The 25203-nt window shown below is 52.9% G+C and overlaps 2 protein-coding genes across 7 annotated transcripts; both read right to left on the bottom strand.

Moving 5' to 3' along the window:
• Positions 1–1351: 1351 nt before the first annotated feature.
• LOC136013096 (uncharacterized) lies at positions 1352–8668 on the bottom strand. Of its 2 annotated transcripts, none has more exons than XM_065676459.1 (20): positions 8534–8668; positions 7326–7472; positions 7104–7225; positions 6875–6983; positions 6656–6772; positions 6452–6519; positions 6241–6354; positions 5908–6093; positions 5703–5805; positions 4931–5072; positions 4668–4851; positions 4466–4565; positions 4265–4383; positions 4074–4111; positions 3753–3865; positions 3511–3659; positions 3054–3148; positions 2700–2778; positions 2340–2448; positions 1352–1972 (listed from the first exon to the last, which is right to left on the bottom strand). In XM_065676459.1, the coding sequence occupies exons 1-20, from the start codon at positions 8595–8597 to the stop codon at positions 1899–1901; spliced, it is 2232 nt and encodes a 743-aa protein (XP_065532531.1). In that variant the 5' UTR covers positions 8598–8668; the 3' UTR covers positions 1352–1898. The 2 variants fall into 2 exon arrangements, with proteins under 2 accessions (XP_065532531.1, XP_065532624.1); XM_065676552.1 differs by having other exon boundaries at positions 5908–6090.
• Positions 8669–11175: 2507 nt separating this feature from the next.
• TMEM209 (transmembrane protein 209) lies at positions 11176–24025 on the bottom strand. 5 transcript variants are annotated; one of them, XM_065676752.1, is made up of 17 exons: positions 23769–24025; positions 22927–23140; positions 21979–22118; positions 21807–21865; positions 21121–21252; positions 19935–20170; positions 19437–19641; positions 18737–18912; positions 18008–18079; positions 17180–17276; positions 16591–16716; positions 15401–15498; positions 13588–13702; positions 12783–12880; positions 12079–12152; positions 11816–11913; positions 11176–11639 (listed from the first exon to the last, which is right to left on the bottom strand). In XM_065676752.1, the coding sequence occupies exons 1-16, from the start codon at positions 24008–24010 to the stop codon at positions 11859–11861; spliced, it is 2139 nt and encodes a 712-aa protein (XP_065532824.1). In that variant the 5' UTR covers positions 24011–24025; the 3' UTR covers positions 11176–11639; positions 11816–11858. The 5 variants fall into 5 exon arrangements, with proteins under 5 accessions (XP_065532824.1, XP_065532741.1, XP_065532915.1 ...); XM_065676669.1 differs by having other exon boundaries at positions 11176–11913; XM_065676843.1 differs by having other exon boundaries at positions 11176–11913; positions 21121–21183.
• Positions 24026–25203: the final 1178 nt, after the last annotated feature.

Raw genomic sequence — 25203 nt, 5'->3', positions numbered from 1 at the left:
GTTAAAACTGAAACAGGGGAAGTTTAGATTGGATATAAGGAAGAAATTCTTTCCTGTTAGGGTGGTGAGGCACTGGAATGGGTTGCCCAGGGAGGTTGTGAGTGCTCCATCCCTGGCAGTGTTCAAGGCCAGGTTGGATGAAGCCTTGTGTGGGATGGTTTAGTGTGAGGTGTCCCTGCCCCTGGCAGGGGGGCTGGAACTGGATGATCTTGAGGTCCTTTCCAACCCTAACTATTCTATGATTCTATGGGACAGGACCCACCAAAGCAGATAAATCCACCTTAGAACAGGGGTTTGCCTTCACCTACACCTTACCCCTGCTGCCAGCCCCAAGTAGAGCAGCTTGGGGTGATGTGGGCCCTTCTTCAGAGCATCCTTGTAGCCAACCAGCAGGTAATGCTGAGCTGGGCCTGCTTCCATAAACACAAAGACTGGCTCTAAGAGACCCCCAAAGCATCTCTCAGCCCTGGGTAGGTGTTTTCTGCTTGGCCTCAGCTGAGCTGTATGAGAACCTGCTCAGTGCCATCATCTGCCCTCTCATTCCACACCTTTTCCATCTCCTGTTGCTGTTGAGCCATCAGCCAGCTTTGGATACTCACCCAGGAACATTCCCAACCATCTGGATTGTCCGTACTGATGCTCTACCAGGAAAACAGCTTGATAAAGCAACGCCACTGATTGCTATGAAGCTGCTGCCCACCTCTCTCTGGGCTGTTCCATGTCTAGTCCTGTCTCACTGTTGACTATGGGATGTTTTAGAGTCCAGTGTTCACTGGAGGCACTGAGCAGTGGTCCCCTTCCTGGTTTTTATGCCAACATTGAACTGGGGAGGGAGAAGGGGCACAGGAAGCTCAGTGCCTGTGTTCATGTATTATGAGTGTCCTGCTTTGGGGTTGGTTTGGGTGTTTCTTAAAGCCCTGACAATAAATCAGTCCAAGGCACTTTCTTTGGCCTCTCACCTCACCCACTGGTGTTTCCCTTCACAGGGGGAGATGAGCTGGGCCCTGGTCACACCTTGTACCATGCGAACAGCACCAAGAGAATCCCTGACTCTTCCCAGGAGCCTGTAAGAGGCCTCTAAGCAAGGACGACCCTGGACAAGGCTGGAAACAAGAGCTGGAGCCCAAAGCCATCCCACTGCTGGCCCTGTCCCCATGGCATCATGGTGGATCTCCCTTGGGTGCTGCAACAATGGACATCGAGTGCTTCCTGCTCTGCTCTCAGGGATGCTGGCTCCAACTGAGCCATCACTGCTGCCCAGTGCCCACTACATCATTGGTGCACCAAGTGGCCACCAACCCAAGACCATCCCTAACCCGGGTTGTAGGGACCTGGACAAGAGACCAAGGGCTCATGTAAGAAGAAACAAACTTGTTCCTCATTTATACAAAACTGCTTTAGTGACAAAAGAGCTGAAAACCACTTCTTGGTGCATTTCTAGTGCCATCAAGAAGCCCCGTGTGGTCCCCAGACCCGAGTCCCTTCCAGGCCTCAGATCACCAACTGCATGGAAAGCCAAGAGGCTCTTCTCAGTCACCTTCTCCCAGTGCAACACATCCTAAGGGAGGGATCTGTCCTTGAGACCACATAAACCCCCTTCAAGACCCTCCACTAAGGACCATTTTCCTTCCGACCACACCAGTGTGGGCTGGAAATACCCCTGTGAAGTGCTCCGACATCACAGTTCCTTCTTGGATGAGGAGTGCTTCCATCGCCACCACTCTTCCCATCATTGAAGCCCCATTGGCACCCACGGAGGGGGAGCCAAACAGCAGCAGGAGCTTCAGCAGAGGATGCTTCCAGCCTGGAGGCAGCCCAGCCAAGTCCCTGAGACACTGGATCACACCTTGAGAGGTGCTGAACCCAATGAGAGGGTGGGAGAGAGCAGAGTCCAAACCTCAGCAACCACTGGGCGATGGGGCGAAGAAGTACACAGCCAGGAGGATGAAGTAAACCATCACCAGCACTGTGCCTAGGGGAGACAGAGCAGGGTGGAGGGATTACAACCTGGAGCAAGGAGGGAGGTTCTTTCAAAACCTTCTGGCAAGGTCTGGATTAGCCCCACTGTAGAGGGCTTCCATGGATCACTTTAAAGTCTCAATTAAAAGGAGTTTAAACTCTCTTTTAAGGATGGAAAGGGAGTGATCCCCTTTGGAGCTACTGCAGGGTGGCAGCTCCATCCCTGACCCAGCACCTCCAACATGGTCAACCAAGACCTCAGAATTGCTCAAATCACCACAGGCCAAGAGCTGCAGTAAGAAGATGACCCTAGGGCCATATCCAGCACAAGGAATGTGGTCACACCGAGTCCCACAGCAACCTCATGGGTGAGTGATCACCTTGGAAGTAGTCACATTTGCCATCCATGAAGATGTAGTTCATGAGCACCACGCTGAACATGCTGGCGTAGACATGGAGGTCACTGAAGACAAGTATGAAGTTGGTGGGCTACAAAGCAGAGATTTGGGGTTTATGGTCTACCAGGACAGCCCCGCACTGACTGTGGCTGGGGCTTGAATGTCACCCCTTAGACCCCGTGTGCCACATGTCCCTAGGGCTGGGGACAGCATCACCCAAGGTAGGAGGCATCTGACCCCACTGCTCCCTGCAGTGAGGACAGAGGCTGCATCCTCGTCACGTCTCATGGAGAGCTGTGCGTGCCCAAGCCCGCTGCAGGAGCTCACTCAGGGGCTACTCACATAGAAGATGGTGAAGAGCACCAGGATGGGGATCTGGAGCATGCAGACCTGGACAGCGATGCAGTTCCCAATCTCAATGCTGGAGAGGACAGAGGAATTAGAAGCTGCCAAGTGCCAGCTCCTCAGCAGCCCTTGGGTTGCTCAGGGTAAGAAACACCCGGCTTACGGAACCAAACCACGCAGCCCAGCCTGGTTCTGGCCCCATTTTGGGGGTGGTTTTAAGTCTTTTTTCAGGGCAAGTTGGCAGGATCTGACCCACCAGTGGCATGAAGCTGCGGAGCCCATCACTGGCACCAAGGCACAGCTATATGGGACCAGAGGCCATCTCAAACCCCATCCTTTGAGCCCCCTCACCTCAGGCTAAGGTTGTTCTGCAGAGCAAACTGGATGCCGTTGACAATCTCTGGCAGCTCAGGCACCATCGCCAGCACCGTGACACCAATGAAGTACTGCAGGGGGAAGGCAACAAAGTCATGGGATGGTTTGGGTTGAAGGGGCCTTCAAGCTCACCCAGCTCCAACCCCTACCACGGGCAGGGACACCTTCCACTAGAGCAGCTTGCTCCAAGCCCCTGTGTCCACAGGGAAGAGCTTCTGCCTAAGAGCCCATCTCTATCCACCCTCAGCACGTGTGTATGGCCTCATCCTGACCACATCCCAGCCCTGCACAACCAGGCTCCTGAGTGCATGGAGCATCTCAGCACCTTTTCCCTCCCTGCTTTTGGGGTTCCAACTGCACCCAGGGCAGGTTCCCAGCACATCCTGGTCCTCCGAGCCACCCAACCCTGCCGCATCCCTATCCCCATCCTCACCTGCGAGATGGTGGAGTTGGTGAGGATGGGGCTGATGTGCTCCGTGGCCAGGTCAGCACAGGCCGACATGCAGAGGGTGGAGAGCAAGAGGATGACCAGGGCCCGCCAGCGGGACCAGTGCACCACAGCGCTGTGGTGGTGGCCAGGCACTGGGGACAGAACAGGGACATGGTGGGACACCCCAGGACAGTGACAAGAGCCAGCCCTTGCAGCCAGGACATCCCTAGCTTGGGGACACTCACTGTGACAGTCGCTGATGTGGATGTCGTAGATGTGAGAGTGAGTTTTCAGGGTGAAGAAGAGGCCGATGAGGTAGGCAGCAGGGAGCAGGAGGGACACGGTGTACACCAGGGGTCTGTGGGACACGGGTGACACACACTTAGTGCCCCCAGGGTCCAGCATGGAGACCCCAAAGGGCTTCCCTTGGGATGGAGTGGGTGGGATGCTGGATCAGAGCCCTTCACTGGGGGCAAAGAGGGGACGTGGGATGGGTGCAGGACCACAGCCAAACCCAGGAGGTGCCACCCTAATGCGGGGACAGCCCTATCCCAATGGGCACTCACTGGACATGGCTGTAGTAGAGGGTGCCATTGTTATCCATCTGCAAAGACAAAGTGCCTGTCACTGGGGATGCAGAGAGCAGGGGACAAGGGACAGCTCCGGTGCCACTGCCCAGCATGGGAGCAGGAGCTGGATGGGCTCAGAGCATCCCCAACCTCCCCCATTGTGTTTGGGGGCCCATGTCCCCACTCACCAGGTCAAAGTGGCAGTTGTGGCACAGGTAGTGCCCCAGCGGGTTCTGGGTGATGTTGTGGCACTCCCCACAGACCAGCTTCCCATAGACCTTGGAGAAGAGCGTCGGGGCAAAGACACCTGTGGGGATGGAGGGGCATGGGGTGAGCACCCACAGTGGTGGGACCTCCCCAGAGCTGGGGACACCCAATCCCCAACTCACCTCCCACAGAGAGGAAGAGCAGGGCCGAGCTGACACCCGCTGAGCGGCTGTTGAACCGCTGCTCCTGGTGCCGGATGCCCCCGATCACCATGCACAGACCCTTCAGGATGGAAAAGCCCTCATCAGTACCGGACCACATCAGTGCTCTGCAGGGACCAGGGGCTGTTGTGCCATGGATGACCCCCCCCCCCCCCCGTCTCACCGGGACGAAGAGGACACAGCCCACCAGCGTCCCCGTCAGCGCGGACTTGACAATCTCGGTGTAGCAGCGGTTGCCCTCGCGAGAGCCCTTGATGAGGGCAGTGATGTAGAAGGTGAGCTCCGTGATGGAGCCGAACGTGGCATTCACCACCGCTCCCACCGCGAAGGTGCTCTGGGCCGAGATGCTGGAGGAGAAGGAAGAGAGTGTCAGTGGGGCCAACAAGTGTCTCCCATCACCAAAGGTCCACCCCCATCACCACTCACCTGGCGATGGCCATCCCAATGTAGTAGGAGAGAGGCATGATGGAGAGCAAGGCCAATGTGAACTTCACAGAAGAGCTTGTCAGGTGGTTGTGGCTGTCCACATAACCCAGCACCAGTGTGACCAGCACCAGCGGCAGCAGGTCTGGGGTGGCCGGTCAAGGAGAATGAAGTGGGTTGGGGTCATTCCCCCCCCCCACAACACCCTTCCCTGCACCAAAAGAGGGGAATCCTGCCCCTCTGCTCTGCCCTCTCGAGACCCCAACCTGCAGCACTGTGTGCAGTGCTGGTGTCCTCAACGTAAGGACATGGAACTGTTGGAGCAGGTCCAGAGAAGGCCACAAGGATGATCAGGGCTGGAGCAGCTCCTGTATGGAGACAGGCTGAGAACATTGGGGCTGTTGAGCCTGGAGAAGAGAAGCTGTGTGGAGACCTCAGAGCAGCTTCCAGTGTCTGAAGGGGGCTACACAATGATGCTGGCAAGGGACTCTTCATTAGGGACTGGAGTGATAGGACAGGGGGTGATGGGTTCAAACTGAAACAGGGGAGATGAGGCAGAAGCTCTTCCCTGTGAGGGTGCTGAGGCGCTGGCACAGGGTGCCCAGAGAAGCTGTGGCTGCCCCATCCCTGGCAGTGCTCAAGGCCAGGTTGGACACAGGGGCTTGGAGCAAGCTGCTCTAGTGGAAGGTGTCCCTGTCCGTGGCAGGGGGTGGAACTGGAGGAGCTTTGAGGCCCCTTCCAACCCAAACCATTCCATGGTCCTATGGAAGGATACTGACAGCAAACACATTGATGCCATCCACAGCGTACTTGTAGTAGTAGGGGTTGACCGCGCTGTAGCAGCACAGAATCACCTCCCCTTCCAGCGGCACCTCTGTCTGCAGAGGCACAAGTGGGTGACGCTGCTCCAATCCCCCCCCATCCCAAACCCCACCTGGAGCAGGGATGCGGGACCCTCACCCCTGCCCCGAGGCGCTCACCATGCGGAGGCGCCGGACGAGCACCCGCTCCGGGGGCAGCAGCAGGACGCGGGCAGCGGTGCGGGCGCTCAGCTTGGCCACGGGGATGAGGAACACGAGGAGCCACGCGGCAACGCTCACCAGCCCATGGGCCACCACCAGCACTGGGTAACCCAGGCACAGCCACACTGTGGCACCCGTGCGCTGCTGGGGATGGAGGGGGGAGGACAGCTTTAGTTTGGGGGTTCCACCCCAAACACCCATCCCAGGGGAGCACCCGTGGGTGCTATCCACACCCCGAGGGGGGTTCCACACCAAGGAAGGGGGTATCAGCACATCCAGTACGGGGCTCACCCAGTATCCAGTGTCCCCCCAGCACCATGGGCGCCAGCGGTGGGGCACGGGGCCACTGAGCAGGGGTGAGCTCTCCTCTGCGCCAGCTTCACACACACGCTGGGACTTGGGGGCCTGGGGGAAGATGGGGATGTCAGGATGCTCACGGGATACCCCAACCACCCCCCCACCCCCCCCCCGCCATGGCATTCCAATTGGGATGTGCCATTACCTCCACTTTCTGGATCACTTTGCCAAAGGGCCAGAGGAAATACCCAGCCAGGTGCCAGCAGAGCTGCCCTGCAGAGGGACACAAGAATCAGCTCTGGTGCGGACATGCACGTGTCCTCCAGCTCCAGGGCCACCCCATACAGAAGGGACCCAGAAGGCCAGCTCACCCAGCCCCTCCCGTGGGGGTCCCAAATCTGGGGCTCACCATAAGGAGCCCCCACAATGGTGATGAACATCACAGCAGCCACGATGCCATAGAAGAGCGAGAGCCACCAGCCAAAGAGCAGCAGGTAGAGGATGTTCCCACACGTCACCGTGGACCCTGTTGAAGGGGAGGCACAAGACGGGTCCATTCTCCTCTATACCAGCCCAAATCCACGCTGCCATCACCACCACCACGGCGCTTGGCCCCACGGGCGCCCACCTCCAGAGCCCCGGATGATGTTGAGGTCGGAGTAGAGCTCCTTGACTATCTCGGAGCGGTCCTCCCATGGCCGCGCCGTCACGTGGCTCTTCCACTTCTTGAAGCCGAACTGTAGAGAGACATTATAGGAGATGAAAGGGAGGGGGGGGAAAGAAAACCCATTGAACCCATCACAGCCACCCAGGAGCACCCATGGGTGCCCCCCCCTCCCCGTGCCACAGGCACCCACCTTGTAGTTGTTGGAGAGCTTGTTGGCCTCCACAGCATTCTCGGCTGTGAGGGTGGTTTTGATCACGCAGCTTTCACAGACCTCCTCTGAGTGTTGGTGGCAGCAGGACAGGGAGGACACAGCTACGGTGACAACGGGTGACAACGGGTGACAACGGGTGACAACGGGTGACAACGGGTGACAACGGGTGACCCCCCCATTCCTGACCCATTCCCATCCTACCTGTGGGGATGCGGGGCCGGTGCAGGTGGCAGCCCAGGTCGCTCACGTCTCCCTGCACGTTGTTGATGGTGGAGCAGTGCCGGTCGCAGAGCGAGCCCCGGCGGGGGCCGTCGCTGTCATCCCGGGGCTCAGTGACCTTGGGGACATCTGGGGGGGGGGACACACACACAGGGTCACACAGGGGCCTGGGCTCAGCATCCTGGGTCACAGGGTGATGCTGTGAGGGGATGTCCCTCTGGCCAACAGAGCACACAAGGAGGGTACATGGAGCTCCCAGGGGGTGGGTGGGAAGGGGGAACCCCTTGGTGCCAAGGATGGGGAGGGGGGGATCCCCGTTCCTGGAGCCATGCTCAGGATGGGGGACCCCACCAGTGTCCAGAATGGGGAGAGCCCCCAGTGCCCAGAGCAATGCTCACGAGTTGGGGGACCCTACTGGTACCCAGGATGGGGTGGGGGGACCCCAGTGTGATGCTAAGGAGCTGGGGGAGGCCCCACCAGTGCTGAGAACAGGAGGAGCCCGCAGGACCAGAGTGATGCTGGGGATGGAGGGACCCCACCAGTGTCCAGAATGGGGTGGGAAGGACCCCAGTGTGATGCTCAGGAGCTAGGAGGAGAAACCCCACTGGTGCTGAGAAGAGGGGGAGCCCCCAGTGCCCAGAGCAATGCTTGAGATGGGGGAGCTCCACCAGTGCCCAAGACCAGGTGGGAGGGAGTACCCTGGGGCAATGCTCGGTGTGATGCTTAGGGCTTAAGAGGGGAACCACCAGTGCCGAGAATGGTGGGGCTCTCCAGTGCCCAGAGGAATGCTCAGGATGGAGGGACCCCACCAGTGTCCAGGAGAAGGTGGGAGAGGGGACCTCAGTGCAATGCTCAGGATTGGGAACCCCTCAGTGTCCAGAGCGATGCTCAGGATGGAGGGACCCCACCGCTGCCCAGGATGGGGTGGGATGGAAAGGGAAGAGCGACCCTGGTGCGATGCTCGGGAGTGGAGCGGACCCCGGAGCGATGCTCGGGGATTGGGAGGGGGACCCCAGCTGTGCCGAGAACGGGGAGACCCCCCAGTGCCCGGAGCGATGCTCGGGAAGGGGGAACCGCACCGGTGCCAAGGACGGGGTGGGAGGAGGGACCCCGGAGCGATGCTCGGGATGAGGGGACCCCACCGGTGCCAAGGACGGGGTGGGAAGGACTCGGCCTCCCCATGCGCTCACCGGACGCGTCCTGCGCGCAGCAGCAGCGGCGGTGGCGGCGGCCGGGCTCGCTCTCGCTGGCCATGACGAGGGCAACGGCGGTGCCGGGGGTCGCAGGGGCCGGTTCCCCCCCGCCGGGGCCAGCCGGGATTTAACGGGCGGTGCCGGGCATGCGCGGGGCGCGCCCCCGGGAGCCGCCCCGGTCACACCCGGAGGAGCCCCGCCCCGGCCCGGCCCGACCGGAGGAGCCGCGTCTGCCGGGAGCTGCGGCGCGGAGGCAGCGAGGTGGGTGCGAGGGAAGCGGGGTGCACGGGGGTGCACGGGGGTGCACGGGGGTGCACGGGGGTGCACGGGGGACGGGATGCGCAGGGACCGCGGTGTGCAGTGAATGGGGGTGCGCGGAGACTGGGACACACGAAGTGTCCGGGGGCACGGGGATGGGGATGTACGGGAACCGGGATGCGTCGCGTTTGGCGCTGCACGGGGCTGCAGCGTGTACGAGCTGAGGTGTGCGGTGTGCTTGGGTGCACGCAGACTGGGGTGAGCGCTGTTTTGGGGTGCACAGGAACTGGGGTGTGCAGCGCATCGGAGGGCGTGGAGCTGTGCTCTGCCGGGAACGGAGTGCACAGGGACCCAGGGTGTGCGGTGTGTCTGTGTGAGCAGGGATTGGGGTGCCCAGCGAATTGGGGTGTGCTAGGAACAGGGTGCACAAGGACCCGGGGCTCACAGCGCAGTAGGACACGCAGGGTGCTGCACTCTGCTTGGAGCTAGGAGCAGGCAGACTGGGGTGTGTGGTGTATTGGGATGCACGGGGCTGGGCTATGCATTAACTGGGGTGCACAGGGATGGGGCTGTGCAGGGACCAGGGTCCCTGATGTACCCGTGCGAACAGAGACTGGGGTGCACAAGGTGCACAAGGACTGGGGCACACAGGAACCTGGGGTGCACCAGGGATCTAAAGCTCTGCACTGGGAGCAAGGTGCAGGAGGCTCAGGGTGTGCAGTATATTGTGGTGCACAGGGCTGGGACATGCAGGAACCAGGGTGCACAGTGATCACAGTGCATGGTGTTTTGGGGTACACAAGGGTAGGGGTGCACAGTGATCACAGTGCATGGTGTATTGGGGTACACAGCGAGGGGGATGCGGGACTAGGGTGCATGGTGTATTGGGTACACAAGGATGGGGATGCAGGACTAGGGAGCATGCTGTATTGGGGTACACAAGGATGGGGCATGCAGGAACTGGGATGCACGGGGAGCAGGAGGTGTGGTGTACTGGGATGCACAAGGATGGGGGTGCATGGAGACCAGGGTCCATGGTGTATCAACATGATCAGCAACTGGGGTGCCCAGTGAATTCGGGTGCACAAGGACTGGGGCACCATGCAGGAGCCAGTGTGCAGTATATTGAGGTGCATAGGGATAAGAGCATGTGGTGTATGGGGTATGCAAGTGTGGGGATACATGGGGAGCAGGCTGTGTGGTGTATTGGCATGCACACAGCTGGGCTATGCTGGAAACTGGGTGCACAGTGACCAGTGCTTGTGGTGTTATCAATGTGAACAGAGACTGAGGTACACAGGAATCTGGGGTGCACCAGGGGACAGAAGAATCCAGGGTGCATAAAGACTGGGATTCATAGTGTATTGGGGTGCACAGGGCCTGAGGGTGCCCTGTGGGCTGGGATCTTCTGGAGAAACACCCAATTTTGGGTCAAAGAAAGTAGCTTCTGCATGCATGTAAGAAGCCTTTAGCCTGGAGACGGTGAGGTGAAAGGCGACCTCCTGTGGTGAGATATGGAGTAAGGTCCAACTAAACCTGGTTCATTAACCTCTCCCCAGTACCTCCGATACTGAACCACAGCAAAACCGCATCCAACTGCTGGATAAACCAAACTCATTCATACAGCAACCGAAGGAGCTGGTTTGGTACCAGCCCCACTCGCCCATAGCACTCAGTTCACACATAAACACACACACACACACCCCCCCCAAAGGGGTTTTATCTCTGTCCCAAGCACAGCCCCAATTCCTCTTTTCCTTACCATTAGTGGGAATAGGGCACAAACCCCCCTGCTCAGGGGGTGGTGGTGGCCCTGGTGAGAACCCAGTGTCCTCCTCCCACCCATGAGTGGGGTTTGGGGCAGTTTATGATGAGGGGAATGATCTTCAGCTTTTATACCCCTTTAAAAGCAAACAGCTTCTAACACTGGTTTTACACTGTTGAAACACTCCAGGGTCAGAACTTGGAGCAGATCATCCCTCCCTGCCCCTTCAATAAGCATTTTTTTGGCAAATATTGAGGGACTCCTCTTCCAAAGTAAATCCAAGTGGTTTCTCCCCAAAGGTACATCCCCAAAAGCCAGGACTTGGAGGAGTCTCTGGGTTTATTCAACCCGGTCTCCCCCTGAGGTGCTGAGGCCACATGGCAGCCCCTAAGGATCCCAGAATAAGGGGTTTGGAGGAGAAACTGCTGATGGGAGGACTAACAAGCAGCTAAAAGCAAAGGCAGGATAATGCTGGGGAGGTGGATGGTGTGTCAGTGCTCAGGAGACAGCCAGAGGTGGATGCCAAGAAAACAAAGCTCAAAATGAAAAGGAAAAGCCAAAGAAAAGGCACAAAATAAAAAAGCAAACCCCAAATTAACCACTCAAACCACTCAAATTAAAATTGCAAGTTATTTAAAAATTAAAACTAACCTTACAAACTCTTTTTTACTGACACCAACAAAGACTCTTTTCTCTTTTCTTTCTCCATCTCCTGCGGGCAGAAGGCCCGCTTACAGCACGAGCCAGGCTCAAAACCAGCAACATTTTTCTTCTCACATGCACTAAACTGAACCAAAACAAGTCTAAACTTTTAGATTCAGCTCTTCTTATCCCCATCTGGAATTTCCTGGATCCTGAAGTTGTTAAATCATTCCTGTTTACAGGCAGAGGGCTCACTCCTGGCTGCACACAGCCTCTCGTAGGGCTGTAGTTCAAAGGTGGTTGTGGTTTAGTCCGGTTGTGGTTTAGTCCCAAGCTCAGGTGATGACACCATGGGATATGTGAAACAGGAACAGCAGAACAGGAGTTTGAACCAGGATTCCTTCAGTGAGGAGCTGGAAAGGGAAATCCCACCTGGCACTGGGAAGTAGGAGCATTTCAACAGCAAAAATGTGTTAAATAAGAGAAGAATATAAAAACTTCAAAAAATAAGGTAGGAATTACACATCTTCCCCTCTCTGCCCACAAAGCTTAGCTTAAATCAGCCCATCTTCCTAAGTCTATGATTAAATCAACAAGGTAGTGATTGAGTTCACCAGAGGAGCATCATTCCTCGGATCCAGCATCTTGCCAAAGGTGTTACTCTCCAAAGATCCACAGGACGTTGACTCCTGATAATCCCAGGTTTACACGCCTGCAAAAGCAAGATTTACCTGATTTTATGGAAAAGCTGCTGGTGTTCCCAAGGTGGTTTTAGTGCCATTAAAATCATCCCACTGGAGCCGTTTTGGTTCAAGGAGTGAGGGACGCAGTGCTCCACTTGTGCTCTGTGTTCTGATGGATACCACCATATACTTACCCCAGCATCCCGGACTCTTTTGTCTTTATGATATACAGGAACATCAGCAAGGTGTGGAACATGTTGTTCCTGCCCTGAATCCATGGAAAGAGGGAAGAATTAAGGAATGGAGTCAATGATGAGCACTCACAGCTCTATTTCAGGCAGAATAAGCAACTGTAGATGTTATGAAATGGCTCCTTGTGCTTTTCCCCTCAATACTTCCAATTTTTCAATGAGGTGAACACCAGAAATAAGACCAAATGTTGGGATTTGGGCTGGAAAATCATCTCCAAATACTTTAAAATCCAGAGCTTTTTCTGAAAACAGATATCCAACATTAAAAGTTGCAGGAGAATTCTGCTGGTTTCAGACTGGAAGGTTCCCCTGCCCTGGAATCCTTACAGACAACGCAAGGTTTGCTGGCCTTTGGGGTGACAACAGGCACCAGCAACTACACAACATGGTATTTTAACATAAGCTGTCAATAAATAGATACAAGGAAGCTATTACTGAGGTAGCTATGTATCTTAAGTAGATACTAAAGGTACTATTTAGGCACAGCCAAAGTAGTGCATTGTGATCAAAGACCAAGCTCCTGTTTATGAGCACTTGCCCAGCCTATGTGTAAACAGTCAGTAAATGTGGCTGGGACATGAAAATCCCACGCCAAATCTGACCCAGGGATGGTTTCCTGATGGAAGAGACCACTCACACCATCGTACCTTGGGCAGGTTGTGGGTCTGGCCCTGATAGATGAGTTCATAGTGAGGTGGATTGATGCTGCTTTGGTAGATGCAGAAGACGTTCTCATTTGAGGTGTCTGTGAGGAGGAAATGCTGGCTTACACCCAACTCCCATTTTTCCTAAGGTTCCCCAGCTCCAGATCTTTTTGCAACTTAAAATTCCCTTTGTCTTGCTTTAGTTACGTGTTTTACAAAGCTTTTCTGGGGTTGAAATTCATTTTAACACACACTCACTCCCCAAGGCTCTCCCTTGCACACCACTCTCCTCTCTGGCACTCATCATACGGCTTCCCAGCTGCCCTCCCAGTTATTCCACCCAGTGCCTCTCCTCCCCAACTCTCCCACCCACTCCCTCTTTTCCTTTCCCTGTTTCCCTCACCAGTCTCCCTTCCTTCCCTTCCCTTCTCCCTTTCTCTTACTTTTCACTCTCTCTGAATGACCGTAACACTGCCAGGAGTAGGCAGATGAGCTGCTCCTGCTTCTTGCATTAGCTAAAATAGCCAAATTAGCTTAAAATTGAATGAGTAGCACAAAAGAAGTTATCTACGTTTAGCTAAAGTTGCCCCAGTATGTGGCTGCCCCATCCCTGGCAGCGCCCAAGGCCAGGCTGGACGGGGCTTGGAGCAGCCTGCTCTAGTGGAAGCTGTCCCTGCCTGTGGCAGGGGATTGGAGCTGGAGAAGCTTTTAAGGTCCCTTCCACCCCAAACCATTCCATGGTTCTATGATTTCAAGGGCATCGACGTGAGCCAAGAGGCAAGGAGTAGCTCAGTGTGGATGCTGGTACCTGGTTTATCCGGTGTCTGAACGAAGTGCTGGGAAGTGAAGGTTTTGCCGTCGGGATACTTGGGGTGAGGCGGGAGCCTGGAGTCGAGGTAAGTGCAGAACACATGCATAATGATCTGGGCAAGCAAAACCAAATCCCAGTTGAGCTTCCTTAGTTTGGGATCTTACTTCCCATATTTAGCTTATTAAGAATACCATAATTGTGAAATAAAGTCCGAAAATAAGTATCCAGAAAACCACATTTCAGCATCTTTGTGTTTTAAACCTTCATGGAGACTTCTCAATACTTTATGGGGGCAACATCACCAATTCTCTGTGATCTGATACTTCTGTGTCCAAAGGGATAGGATCCAAAGGGACCTGGAGAGGTGGGACTGCGTGAACTTCATGGAGTTCAACAAGGCCAAGTGCAAGGTCCTGCACATGGGGTGGGGCAATCCCAAGAACAAACAGAGGCTGGGGGAGACTGGATGGAGCAGCCTGAGGAGGAGGACTTGGGGCTGTGGGGTGAGGAGAAGCTCTCCATGACCTAGCTTCAGTGTGTGCTTGAGCCCAGAACCCCCCTGTGCGCTGGGCTGCACCCCCAGAGACGAGCTCTTAGGCAGAAGCTCTTCCCTGTGAGGGTGCTGAGGCGCTGGCACAGGGTGCCCAGAGAAGCTGTGGCTGCCCCATCCCTGGCAGTGCTCAAGGCCAGGTTGGACACAGGGGCTTGGAGCAAGCTGCTCCAGTGGAAGGTGTCCCTGCCTGTGGCAGGGGTTGGAACTGGATGAGCTTTAAGGTCCTTTCTAACCCAAACCATTCCACGATTCATATCATTACAGCTGTCACAAGCACAAAAAGGGAAGAGGATTTATGAGCTTGCTCCTTACAGAAAGCTCAATCCCACCCCAGCTTTCAGTAGGGATTGTCTCGCACATGTTCCATGATTGTTTTCAGGCCCAGCCAGGTCTCCTCTGCAGTTGGGATAATCTGGTTGGCTGGCAGAAGGAAACCAAAGCGACCTGTGTCTGGTATTCTGTGACTATAACATGATCTGTTTAACAGACAAAAGAGCTTTTCCAGATTAAATGCCAAAAGTATCAAGAAATGTGGGAGATACACCCTGGAAATCACAGCTTTGTATTTTCTACAGTGTGATTAACACAAATGTGAAATTGCGTTTATTTTTTGCTAATAGTACCTGTTTTAAGTTAATGTCAGAACTTTCCAAGTGCGTATTTACACCTCTGAGCTGTCTGCCCTGCTGCATAGCAAGACACTACAAGCTGCTCCATGGCCAGTCACTACCACATAATCACCTTCACAAACTGGACATCAAATCCTATTTCAAGACTGATTTTGTACAACTTCAGCTCCCAGTGACTGTGTCTCATTCCCCTTCCTCAGGAGAGGCGTGAACCTCTGACATTCTGATCTCCTGGGTTTTATTCTCCCAGGTAACTGAAAATCATTTATTATAATTATTTAGTTGAATATAATCATTGAGTTTAAACATATAGCAAGAGCTGCCCCAACAAGATCCCTCGTCTCTGGCTGCTCCCTGTAGTTATCTGACAGATGTTTCAAATGAGCTGAAGTAAAAGCCCGGCCTAAGACTAAGATACACAATTGCATTGTTATGGTCTATGCAATGTCCAACCCCATTTGCATTACTCCCCAGGGAATTTCACCACCCACAATGGGATTACCCACAGAAATGATGCAAACAGGATCTCACCATGTTCCTCAACAGTTCTTGGTTACTCCCTCCAAACCCCTGTGCTCAAAGGCAGCCCACTCTGAGCTGTCAGCTCAAGACGTCTTTGAATACTCACGGAGGAGTCTGTGGGCAGGTCCGTGTCCCACTTCCTGCCCCTGAAATCCCCTCCTCTGTTCCATCGGAATGAGCTCATGCATCCTCCCTGGGAAAGCTCTGAAAGCAACAGGATTCAGTTAATGGAGGTTCAGAGTGTATGAGAGGTATTTTGTGCTAATTTCAGGGGCTTCATGTGTGTTTCCAGTGTACAAAATCAGAAACATCCAACCAATTAAATGCTTGTAAAGACATGGCTCAGTATTGTGCACTTGAGCCCAGAACCCCACCATGTGCTGGGCTGCACCCCCAGAGCGTGAGCAGCAGCTCAGGGAGGGGATCCTGCCCCTCTGCTGCGCTCTGGGGAGACCCCCCCTGCAGCCCTGATCCAGCTCTGGGGCAGCAGCACAAGAGGGATGTGGAGCTGCTGGAGCAAGGCAGAGGAGGCCATGGAGATGCTGCAAGGGCTGGAGCAGCTCTGCTCTGGAGCCAGACTGAGAGAGCTGGGCTGGGGCAGCCTGGAGGAGGCTGAGGGAGACGTTATTACAGTCTTCCAGTACCTAAAGGGGGATGAGAAGAAAGCTGGAGAAGGACTTTTTACAAGGGCCTGTAGGAATAGGACAAGGGGAAATGGCTTTAAACTGAAAGCAAGCAGATTTAGATCTTAGGCAGAAGTTCTTCCTCGCGAGGGTGCTGAGGCACTGGCACAGGGTGCCCAGAGAAGCTGTGGCTGCCCCATCCCTGGCAGTGTTCAAGGCCAGGTTGGACACAGGGGCTTGGAGCAAGCTGCTCTAGTGGAAGGGGTCCCTGCCTGTGGCAGGGGTTGGAACTGGATGAGCTTTAAGGTCCTTTCCAATCCAAAACATTCTAGGATTCTATGATACTGATATACGATATGGGGAGGTAAATTTAAATGATGATTTTTATCTATAGTGAATGAAGGGATCAAATCCAGCACTTTGCACCTTGAGCACACAGGAGGAAACTGAGAAATAAGTCTTTTAAAAACATTCCCAAGGTTACATCCAAGTCCTGCATCATGATATCACTTTTAAAAGATAAAGTTGTAAAGAAGCATCTCCCCAACTGAACAGTAAGCTCTCATCCCTGTGTGACGCTTCAAACATCTCCACTAAGGAAATGTCTGACACCACCACCACTTGACTGCAGTAACAGAAGTGGTTTGAAGTCAGTGTGGTGGCACCATGTTACCTTTGATCCTTTCCACCAAGTACTCCTGGTTTGGTGTAAGATCCAGGTACTGCACAATAGTGTTCAGGGTTGGAATGAGAGGAGCTTTAACAAGTGCTGCCTGCTTCAGGCTGCTGATGCTGGCTTCTGCAACACAAGAGACGTAGAGCTGGTCAGCCACAGCCACCACAGAGCTCTGAGCAGTTCCCCCTATGTGTCACTCCAAAGAGGGCTTGGTCCTTTCTGATGCACCATTTAAAGTCCCCAAAGCATTTAAGAGGTGACACTACCCCAAATGCTCATTTCAATTACAGTGAAGTACCAGATGTCTCCTTTAGATCACAGAACATAAAAGATACAAGGAACCAATATCCACTTCGAAGAGCAGAGGAAGAGTGGGGACAAGACCAGCACTGACCTGTTTTAATATGGGTGTTGCAACAGATGCAGCCCTTGAGGAGACACTAGATGAAACAGCCCCCGAAAGGTGACCCCACCAATACAGAGTGGGAATGGAACAGTATTCAACAAAAGTCCTGTAGGTAACACCCACCCATTGATCCCACCATTATCCACCGCCAGGAACTCCAAAGCTACTGCCAGCTCCTACCTCCAATCTGCAGCTCTGGACACCCCATTCTTCTCAGCTGAGTGCTCACAGAATCGATCTCTTGGACGAGTGGCACTAGAATAGTCTCATTAATCCACTAGGAACGGAAAAGGTGAAAATTCAGGACGTCAGAAGCAATAAAAATGTTTTAAAACCCCATCCCATGTTTTACATCCTACTAATTGTCACCATTTGCCCCTCTATTCTGGCGAGACCACACTTGCAGCACTGTGTGCAGTTCTGATGTCCTCAACACAAGAAGGACATGGAGGTGTTGGAGGAAGTCCAGAGGAGGCTACAGGGATGATCAGGGGCTGGAGCACCTCCCGTATGCATCACCCCTTGTCCTGTCACTCCAGTCCCTAATGAAAAGTCCCTCTTCCAGCATCCTTGTAGCCCCCTTCAGACACTGGAAGCCGCTCTGAGGTCTCCACAGCTTCTCTTCTCCAGGTTCAACAGCCCCAGTGTTCTCAGTCTCTCTCTTCATATGTCACCTATCATATGTCTGACGTGACATACCTGTTCATATGTCATATGCCTGTACTCGTATGTCATTTGTCATGGCCAAGATGCTTTTGGTTGTCATTCAAAGGTGGATGAAATTTACAACTGTGTAGTTTCTGGAATACAAACCACCAAGATCAGGTGGAAAAGGAATCTCTGCAATCCCTTCTTCCTGTGTTCTTACCTCCGTGTGCCAGCCCAAGACTCAGACACCACAATTCTTCCAGCACCCATGGGACACTGAGGTTCTTTTCCACTCTGCTGGAGTTCTTACGAACTCACCTTGTTCTCAAAAACTGGGCATTCCTCAGAGGTGGCACTTACGTTTCTGAACTTGGCGGTCCAGGAATCCATGTGATCAAGGAGCTGTCGATTCATTGTCACCCTTGCCCAAACCTATGGAAAGATTTAATAAGCACATATGAGAACTTAATCAAATACCAAGAGTTTTTGGGGTCTATGACAAGTTCTGACATGAACTACATCACAGCTTTAAGGTTCCTTCTAACCCAAACCATTCTGTGTGACTTCTGCAGCAGCTTCACATACAACACTTGCATTGTATTCATGGTACAATCATCTTGTGTGAGCCCAAATTCAGTTTTAGGCTCTCTGCTCTACTAGGTTAAAACTGGTCTGAACTCTAGGCTTGATGTAAGAGGTATACAAGAGGTATATGGGTTTAAACGTAAAGAGGGGAAGTTCAGGTTGGAGATAAGGCAGAAGCTCTTCCCTGTGAGGGTGCTGAGGCGCTGGCACAGGGTGCCCAGAGAAGCTGTGGCTGCCCCATCCCTGGCAGTGTTCAAGGCCAGGTTGGATAGAGCTTTAAGGTCCCTTCCAACCCAAACCATTCCATGATTCTACGATTACAACTCGGAATATGAAATGTCCATTTTTAGCAACACAGAGTCTTTCAAGCTGTACAACTATGATTAAATGCTTGAAGAATCGTCTCTCCCTCATTTCTGATGCAGGTCAAGTCCAACCCTCTGTACAAAGCTGTGGATTTTAAAGGCTATTTCTCCCTGTTGCCCACCTTGCTGCCCAATTTACCTCTTCTGCAGCCTGTTTTGAGCTCATATCAGCTTCGTCCTTGTGTGCTGATGGAGCCTGGGACCTGCAAGCCAGCTGATACTGGAACTTCCTGAGCATCTGTGCATAGTCTGCCATGGAACGGCTGTAGTTCCAGAAAGTTGGGCTGCTGGAAGGAGAGCTGGAATCTGAACTTCCTGAAAGAATTCATTAAACAGTCACATAGAATTACTGCCAAGTCACTCTGGAAGCAAGAGTACAGGCACACTGGGTCACTATGTAAAGGCTTTGACAAGAGACAGGAACAGGAATTACCAGGAATACAGGCAGAAGTCAGTCTTTATTATCACCCTTATCTCGATTGTCCCTATCCAGGACAGAAACTGCCTGCAGGTAATTTCCTTTATCTGAAACACCTTCTCCACAGGATACTCCTCTCATCAAGGTCAAGGTTATCTTATCATGGCCCTCTACAGCCAATGAACACTACAGAGACAATCTATCAGCACCCATTTCCATACAGGCATGTATCCTATTCAAAGGAATACTTTGGGGGGAAAACTTTCTAAGAACCCTAAGCCATGCCAACTTACTAGTCACAGGTTACTAGTGCGAGTATATAGGAATCCTTTGCAACTTTCCTCATCCACAAAAGCTAAATGTGATTAAACACATCACCTTCTCATTGCCAAGTTGTTCTGACTGAATCAGTTTTCTTTACCTAGCTGAACCCTCTGCTGCTTCTCTTCTTCACTTCGAAGGAAGGTATCCAGGGACTTGAGGTCTGTCATGTAGTCTTCTTTGCCAGTAGGAGAATTATAGAACACGGGTGAAGCGCGGTAACGAGACCTCAGGCCACCACTTTCCATTGTCCCAATACTCGTGGTGTACATAGATCCAGCAGGAAAGGGGCTGAAGCCAGAAACCTTGGGTGAATAAAACCAAACACATAATTTTCTTTCTTCTACTTTCCGTTTACACTTTAGTTTCCTAGTTTTGCTTTGTTCTGAAACAAATGAGCTGCTCTGAAACAAAGGAAGTGTCACTAGGGGAAAAGGGCAAATCCCAATACAACACATTTACATCTACTTTGCAAAAGGAGTAAATGCACAAATGCACAAGTCTCCCAACAGACATCTCTCCAAGTGCTGCTGCTCCCATTCAATGGCCCAACACACAGAACAAAGACCAAACTGTACCCCTGTGTCTTGGTCGTTACCTTACTGTAGCTGCCACTTGGTGAATAGGTTATACTGCTGTGAGAACTGCTGTTGCTTGACAGAGCCTGTAGCTGAGGACTGTAGCCTGTGATACAACCAGTAGTAAACTTTGGACTGGCACTAGGGGAGCGGGATGGGCTGTAACTCAGCACACTTTGACCCTGGATTGGAGGAGAAGGTGTTGAAGATGGGTCCTTCTTTGCCGCCAGCTCACGTGGTGGAGTTGTTTGTACAGCTGCAAGAAGGAAAAATAGGATTAGCACCGAGAATGGAGCAGCCCCAAACTCTCTTTAGGCTTTAAACATACAACGAAACATATACATGGTGCTATCTTATGGCTATTTTATAAAGCTACTAGAAAGGACATGAGAAAAATCTGGTCCCTACAGAACTCAGTGGTCAAGCAGTGGACAGAAGAGGAGACTGAGACACATGTGCAAGACTCAGTACAAATCCTACAGCTTTGGATTTCAGTTAAATGTTACAGGCACCTGCATGATCCTGGGTAGCTTCTCTAACTTATCACTTACTCTACCTGCCTACTTCAAGCATCACCTACTAGATAATCTTAAGGTCCTTCCCAACCCACACCATTCCATGATTCTGTATAAAATCCCTGAACTTTGGTGATAACAGCATTACTCCTGTCTGCCTCCCATTCTCTCATGGCAGACTCATGAAGTGCAGTGCTACTGTGCCAGCATTTTGCTGCTGGTGTATTTACCTTGTCAGGTTCTGGTGTATGTTAGAACTTTGCTATGATCCTCAAAAGCTTTCAGAGTGACTGCACTCTAGGCTGCCATTTTCAGATCAGGACTTGATGATCTTAAAGGTCTTTTCAACCTGGTTGATTCTATGATTCTATTTATAGGTTACATATTCCTTGTCCAACCTCACAACACTGAAGTATCTCACTACCCAGTCCTTTTTACACCAGGAGTGTTTGTCTCCCCTCTGTTCTCCCCACGCACACTCATCAAATTACCACTTGACATTACGCAAACTACACTTGATGTTGTGAGCTTTAATACACAGAAGGTAATTCAGGTTTACTCATATCGGAGAGGTAATTCAGAACTCACTTAACTAAAGAATCCTGCACTAGAGTAAGATAAAGGGAAAAACAGGAGAAAAAAAAGTAAGAATAAAAGTAAAAAGACTGTCACAGATACTTATCCCACCCACCTGCATTCTGCAAGCCCAGCAGTCTCCTCTGGCCAGGACTCATGACCACGGTTGTCGGTGCCACTGTGTATTTGAAGTACAACCAGAAATCAAACAAGGCATTCAGGCTGAACACAGATGCAAAGGCAAGTTCTGGAAGAGACACAGATAGTTTTACCAATGAAAGTGCATTATTTGCAAAATCAGGAATCAAAACCAGGTCATTATTAGTGCTACCAGTGAGCACCAGTTTGGGCAACTATCTAAGATTTCTTCCCCTTCTTATGCAAGAACCATTGGAGCTCGTTTTCCTTATAGTCAGTGTGGAGTCTACTCCTCTGAAACAATTTTTAAGTACTGTGAAATGCCATCTACATCCACAGTACAATGTGGTAGTAAAATCCACAGTGTTCTACAAAGCCTTACTCCACATATTACAGATTTAATGCTCCAAACAAGTTCTTCATGACCTTTCATGATATTATCTAGGAAAGCTGATAAAACTGCTTACCTGTCACTAGAGAGGATGAGACTCCAACAGTTTCAAGGAAGATGACAGAAAGTAAACCAAAGGTTTGGTTTGAATATAAACAGAAAAAAAAAAAAATCTCATTTAAAAATGACACCCCCCCCCCGAAAAAAATAAAACTGGCAAGCGAAAAAAGTAAAGAATCCTAAAAACTCATGTAAATGCTGCAGCAACTCACCAATATACCACAGTAGCCAGTATGAGATGTTGTAGTAGGAGCTTATGAGTTTCCCAGTCCTAAAAGGAATAAAAATGAAGTTATTTTCCAATAATTCTGCCCCAGGAAATATTTAGGGGTATAGAAAGTAGGATGCTTTGCTTGTTTGAAGCTGATGTAAAAATTAACTTACATTTCAGTATATATCATGCCTGCAATAGATATATTAAGGAGGCCCCAGGCCAAGATGACCTTCCGGGCTTCAACCTCCTTCCTCATCTGGAAGGTCGTGTCGATGAGGGAAGTCTCTGAACTCTGTTCTGATGTCATCATCTGTAATACCAAACACAGGGACAACATCTGTCCACTTTTATACAGTAAGTCTTGGTCAGTAGAAGATGAAAGAAAAAGCCGTTATCCAAAACTCTATAAACAGGGTTTACCTTTAGGCACTAAGTAATAGTGTATTATGAAAGAAAGCAGATTCTTTTCACCAGTAAAAATAGGTGTTATTTCTTCAATGACATTACTGTCACCTCGTTACTGAGGAACAGCATCCATCTTCTCCAGGGAGGTGCAAATAAGAGGCCAGGGAAAGATTCCAACCTCATTTGGTGTAGCAACAGCCCAAGAGAAACTTGGAGCTGTTGGAGTGAGTCCAGAGGAGGACATGGAGATGCTGTGAGGGCTGGAGCAGCTCTGCTCTGGAGCTAGGCTGAGAGAGCTGGGCTGGGGCAGCCTGGAGAAGAGAAGGCTCCTGAAGGGGAGACCTTAGAGCAGCTCCAGTGCCTAAAGGGGCTCCAGGAAAGCTGGAGAGGGGCTTTGGACAAGGACCTGTAGGAACAGGCCAAGGGGAATGGCTTTAACCTGCCAGAGGGGAGACTGAGATGAGCTCTTAAGCAGAAGAACCCCAACCAGTCTGTGATTCTGAGATTCATATTTGAAAAAGAACACCCTTCAGAAGTCAGAGGCAAAGTTCCTGCCTTCTCTAGGCAAAGGAAGCCACAGGAAAGAAATTATGTGGACTATTGTGTACAATATTCCAATATCAGCCTCAGCACCCTCACAGTAAAGAACGTCTTCCTTATCTCCAACTTGAACTTCCCCTGTTTCACTTTGAACCCATCACCCCTTGTCCTACCACTCCAGTCCCTGATGAAGAGCTCCTCTCCAACATCCTTGTAGCCCCCCCTTCAGACACTGGAAGCTGCTCTGAGGTCTCCACGCAGCTTCTCTTCTCCAGGCTCAACAGCCCCAGTGTTCTCAGCCTGGCTCCATATGTGAGCTGCTCCAGTCCCTGATCATCCTCGTGGCCTCTTCTGGACTTGCTCCAACAGCTCCATGTCCTTCTGATGCTGAAGACACCAGAACTGCACACAGTGCTGCAAGTGGGGGCTCACCTTGACAGCCCGTAAGTGCCACACACGGAGGTCCCCACACTCCCCCCTAACCCAAGCTCCCAGCTTGCCCCTGCCACACGGAACCACAGCTCCCCTTGTCCAAGACCCCACAGCCCCCTCCATCCAGATCTCATGCAGATCTCACTGTCACTCACTTCGAACCCCCATAGCTCCCCTTGCCACACACAGAGGGACCATCAGGGCTCCCCCCCACCAGACCTCACCGTTACACACAGTCAGCCCCCTGCCATACACTGGCGGCTCTTATAACCCTCATCTGCCCCCCATCCTGACCCCATCACACGAAAGCGGCCCCACTTCCCCTCCCCCCCGTTCTGACCATCACTCACAGAACCACAGGCCGAACGAGATGGAAAAGACCTTTAAGCTCACCAAGTCCAACCTTTACCCCAAGTCCCCCACTAAACCATGCCACTAAGGGCCTCAGCCACACTGCTTTTGAACAGAAGCGGCCCCTTGCCCGCAGCCATAGCACACAGAGCGACCCTCACTACCGAACACAGCCCGGCGGTAGGCCGCCGCCCCTCACAGCCCGACGGGGGGGGGGGGTCACTTATAATACCTGCCGCTGTGCCGAGCGCCGGGGGAGCCGAGCGGACACGGAATTCCCTTCAGAACGGGCCAGACATCCCGTATTCCAAACGGGAAGAGGAGCAGCGCGCACCCCATACACCCGGCCGTGCCCAGCCACCTGAGCGGCTGCAGTGTCGCAACGTCGTGACGCCACAGCCTGCGCCGGCGGGCGCGCGCGCAGCTGCGTTTTGGCGGGAAGCGGCGGCTGAGGGGAGGGCCTGTGGCGGCCATGTTGTCCCGCTGTGGGTGGTGGGGTCGGCGGGTGCTGCTCGGGGCTGTTGCGGTGTGAGCCGCGCGGTGCCGTGTTTATTGGCGAGTTGTTTTTATAGCCTGGTAAACTGAGGAATCCTGCATCCTTGGAAGTGTTCAAGGCCAGGTTGGATGGGGTTTGGAGCAACCTCCGCTAGTGCAAGGTGTTCCTGTCTGTGGCAGGGAACTGGATGAGCTTTAAGGTCCCTCCCAACCCAAACCAGTCTGGGATTCTGTGATGTTTCATCTCTGCCTTCAGCCTTTTCCAGTGCCTGAGCACCCTCTGGGGCAGGAATTGTTCCTCAGCTCCATCTAAACCTGCCCTGGTGCAGCTTGAGGCCGGTTCCTCTTGTCCCATCCCTTGTTCCTTGGGAGCAGAGCCCAGCCCCTCCTGGCTCCATCCTCCTGGCAGGCACTTGTAGGGAGCCATCAGGTCCCCCCTGAGCCTTCTCTTCTCCATCTGAACCCCCCAGGTCCTTCAGCCGTTCCCCATCACACTTGGGCTCCAGGCCCTGCACCAGCTCCATTCCCTTCTGTGGCCCCGCTCCAGCCCCTCAATGTCTCTCTTGCAGTGAGGGGCCCAGGGCTGAACACGGGATTCAAGGTGCAGCCTCACCAGTGCCCAGTGCAGGGGCACAGTCACTGCCCTGGCCCTGCTGCCGCACTGGTGCCGGTACAGGCCAGGGTGCCAGTGGCTTCCTGGCTGCCTGGGCACAAGCTGCTCACATTCAGCTCCATCAATCCAGATCCTTTCCCATGAGCAGTTTTCAGCCGCTCTTCCCCAAGCCTGCAGCCTTGCAGGGGGCTGATGTGGCCCAAGTGCATGACCCAGCACTTTGCCTTTTGAGCCTCATCCCATTGCCCTCATCCCATGGATCCAGCCTGTCCAGATCCCTCTGTAGAGCTTCCTACCCTCCAAAAGACCAACACTCCCCCCCAGCCCGATGTCATCTGCCAGTGTTTAACCCACTCACTCAGGCCATGAGCAGTCAGACATGTCAGGGCTTCCCGAGGTGTTGCCTGGACAGTGGGGTTGCTGAGGCACTGCAAATGCCAAACGCAAGCTCCAAACATTGCAGCTCACCCCTTGGAGAGTAAACAGCCCCATGTTCCATGGCCAGTCACGAGGCTCCATGGGATTCCCTTTTCCCTGTCTTTGGTGGTGCCACTGGCAG

The sequence above is a fragment of the Lathamus discolor genome, chromosome 1 (genome assembly GCF_037157495.1).
Source record: "Lathamus discolor isolate bLatDis1 chromosome 1, bLatDis1.hap1, whole genome shotgun sequence".
NCBI lineage: Eukaryota > Metazoa > Chordata > Aves > Psittaciformes > Psittacidae > Lathamus > Lathamus discolor.
This window is presented reverse-complemented; position numbering and strand designations above follow the sequence as displayed.

Bases quoted from the DNA above. Each gene is read 5' to 3' on its own strand.
- TMEM209 (XM_065676669.1), bottom strand. From the start codon at position 24,010: ATGGCCGCCACAGGCCCTCCCCTCAGCCGCCGCTTCCCGCCAAAACGC. The intron at 19,642-19,934 runs GTAACGACCAAG...TATTCACCCAAG, and splicing joins CAAGTGGCAGCTACAGTAAG to GTTTCTGGCTTCAGCCCCTT. The intron at 13,703-15,400 runs GTGAGTATTCAA...TTGCTTGCCCAG, and splicing joins ACCTGCCCACAGACTCCTCC to ATCATTATGCATGTGTTCTG.
- LOC136013096 (XM_065676459.1), bottom strand. From the start codon at position 8,597: ATGGCCAGCGAGAGCGAGCCCGGCCGCCGCCACCGCCGCTGCTGCTGC. The intron at 4,852-4,930 runs GTGAGTGGTGAT...CTTCTCCTCCAG, and splicing joins ATTGGGATGGCCATCGCCAG to CATCTCGGCCCAGAGCACCT. The intron at 4,112-4,264 runs GTGAGTGGGGAC...TTGTCTTTGCAG, and splicing joins ACAACTGCCACTTTGACCTG to ATGGATAACAATGGCACCCT.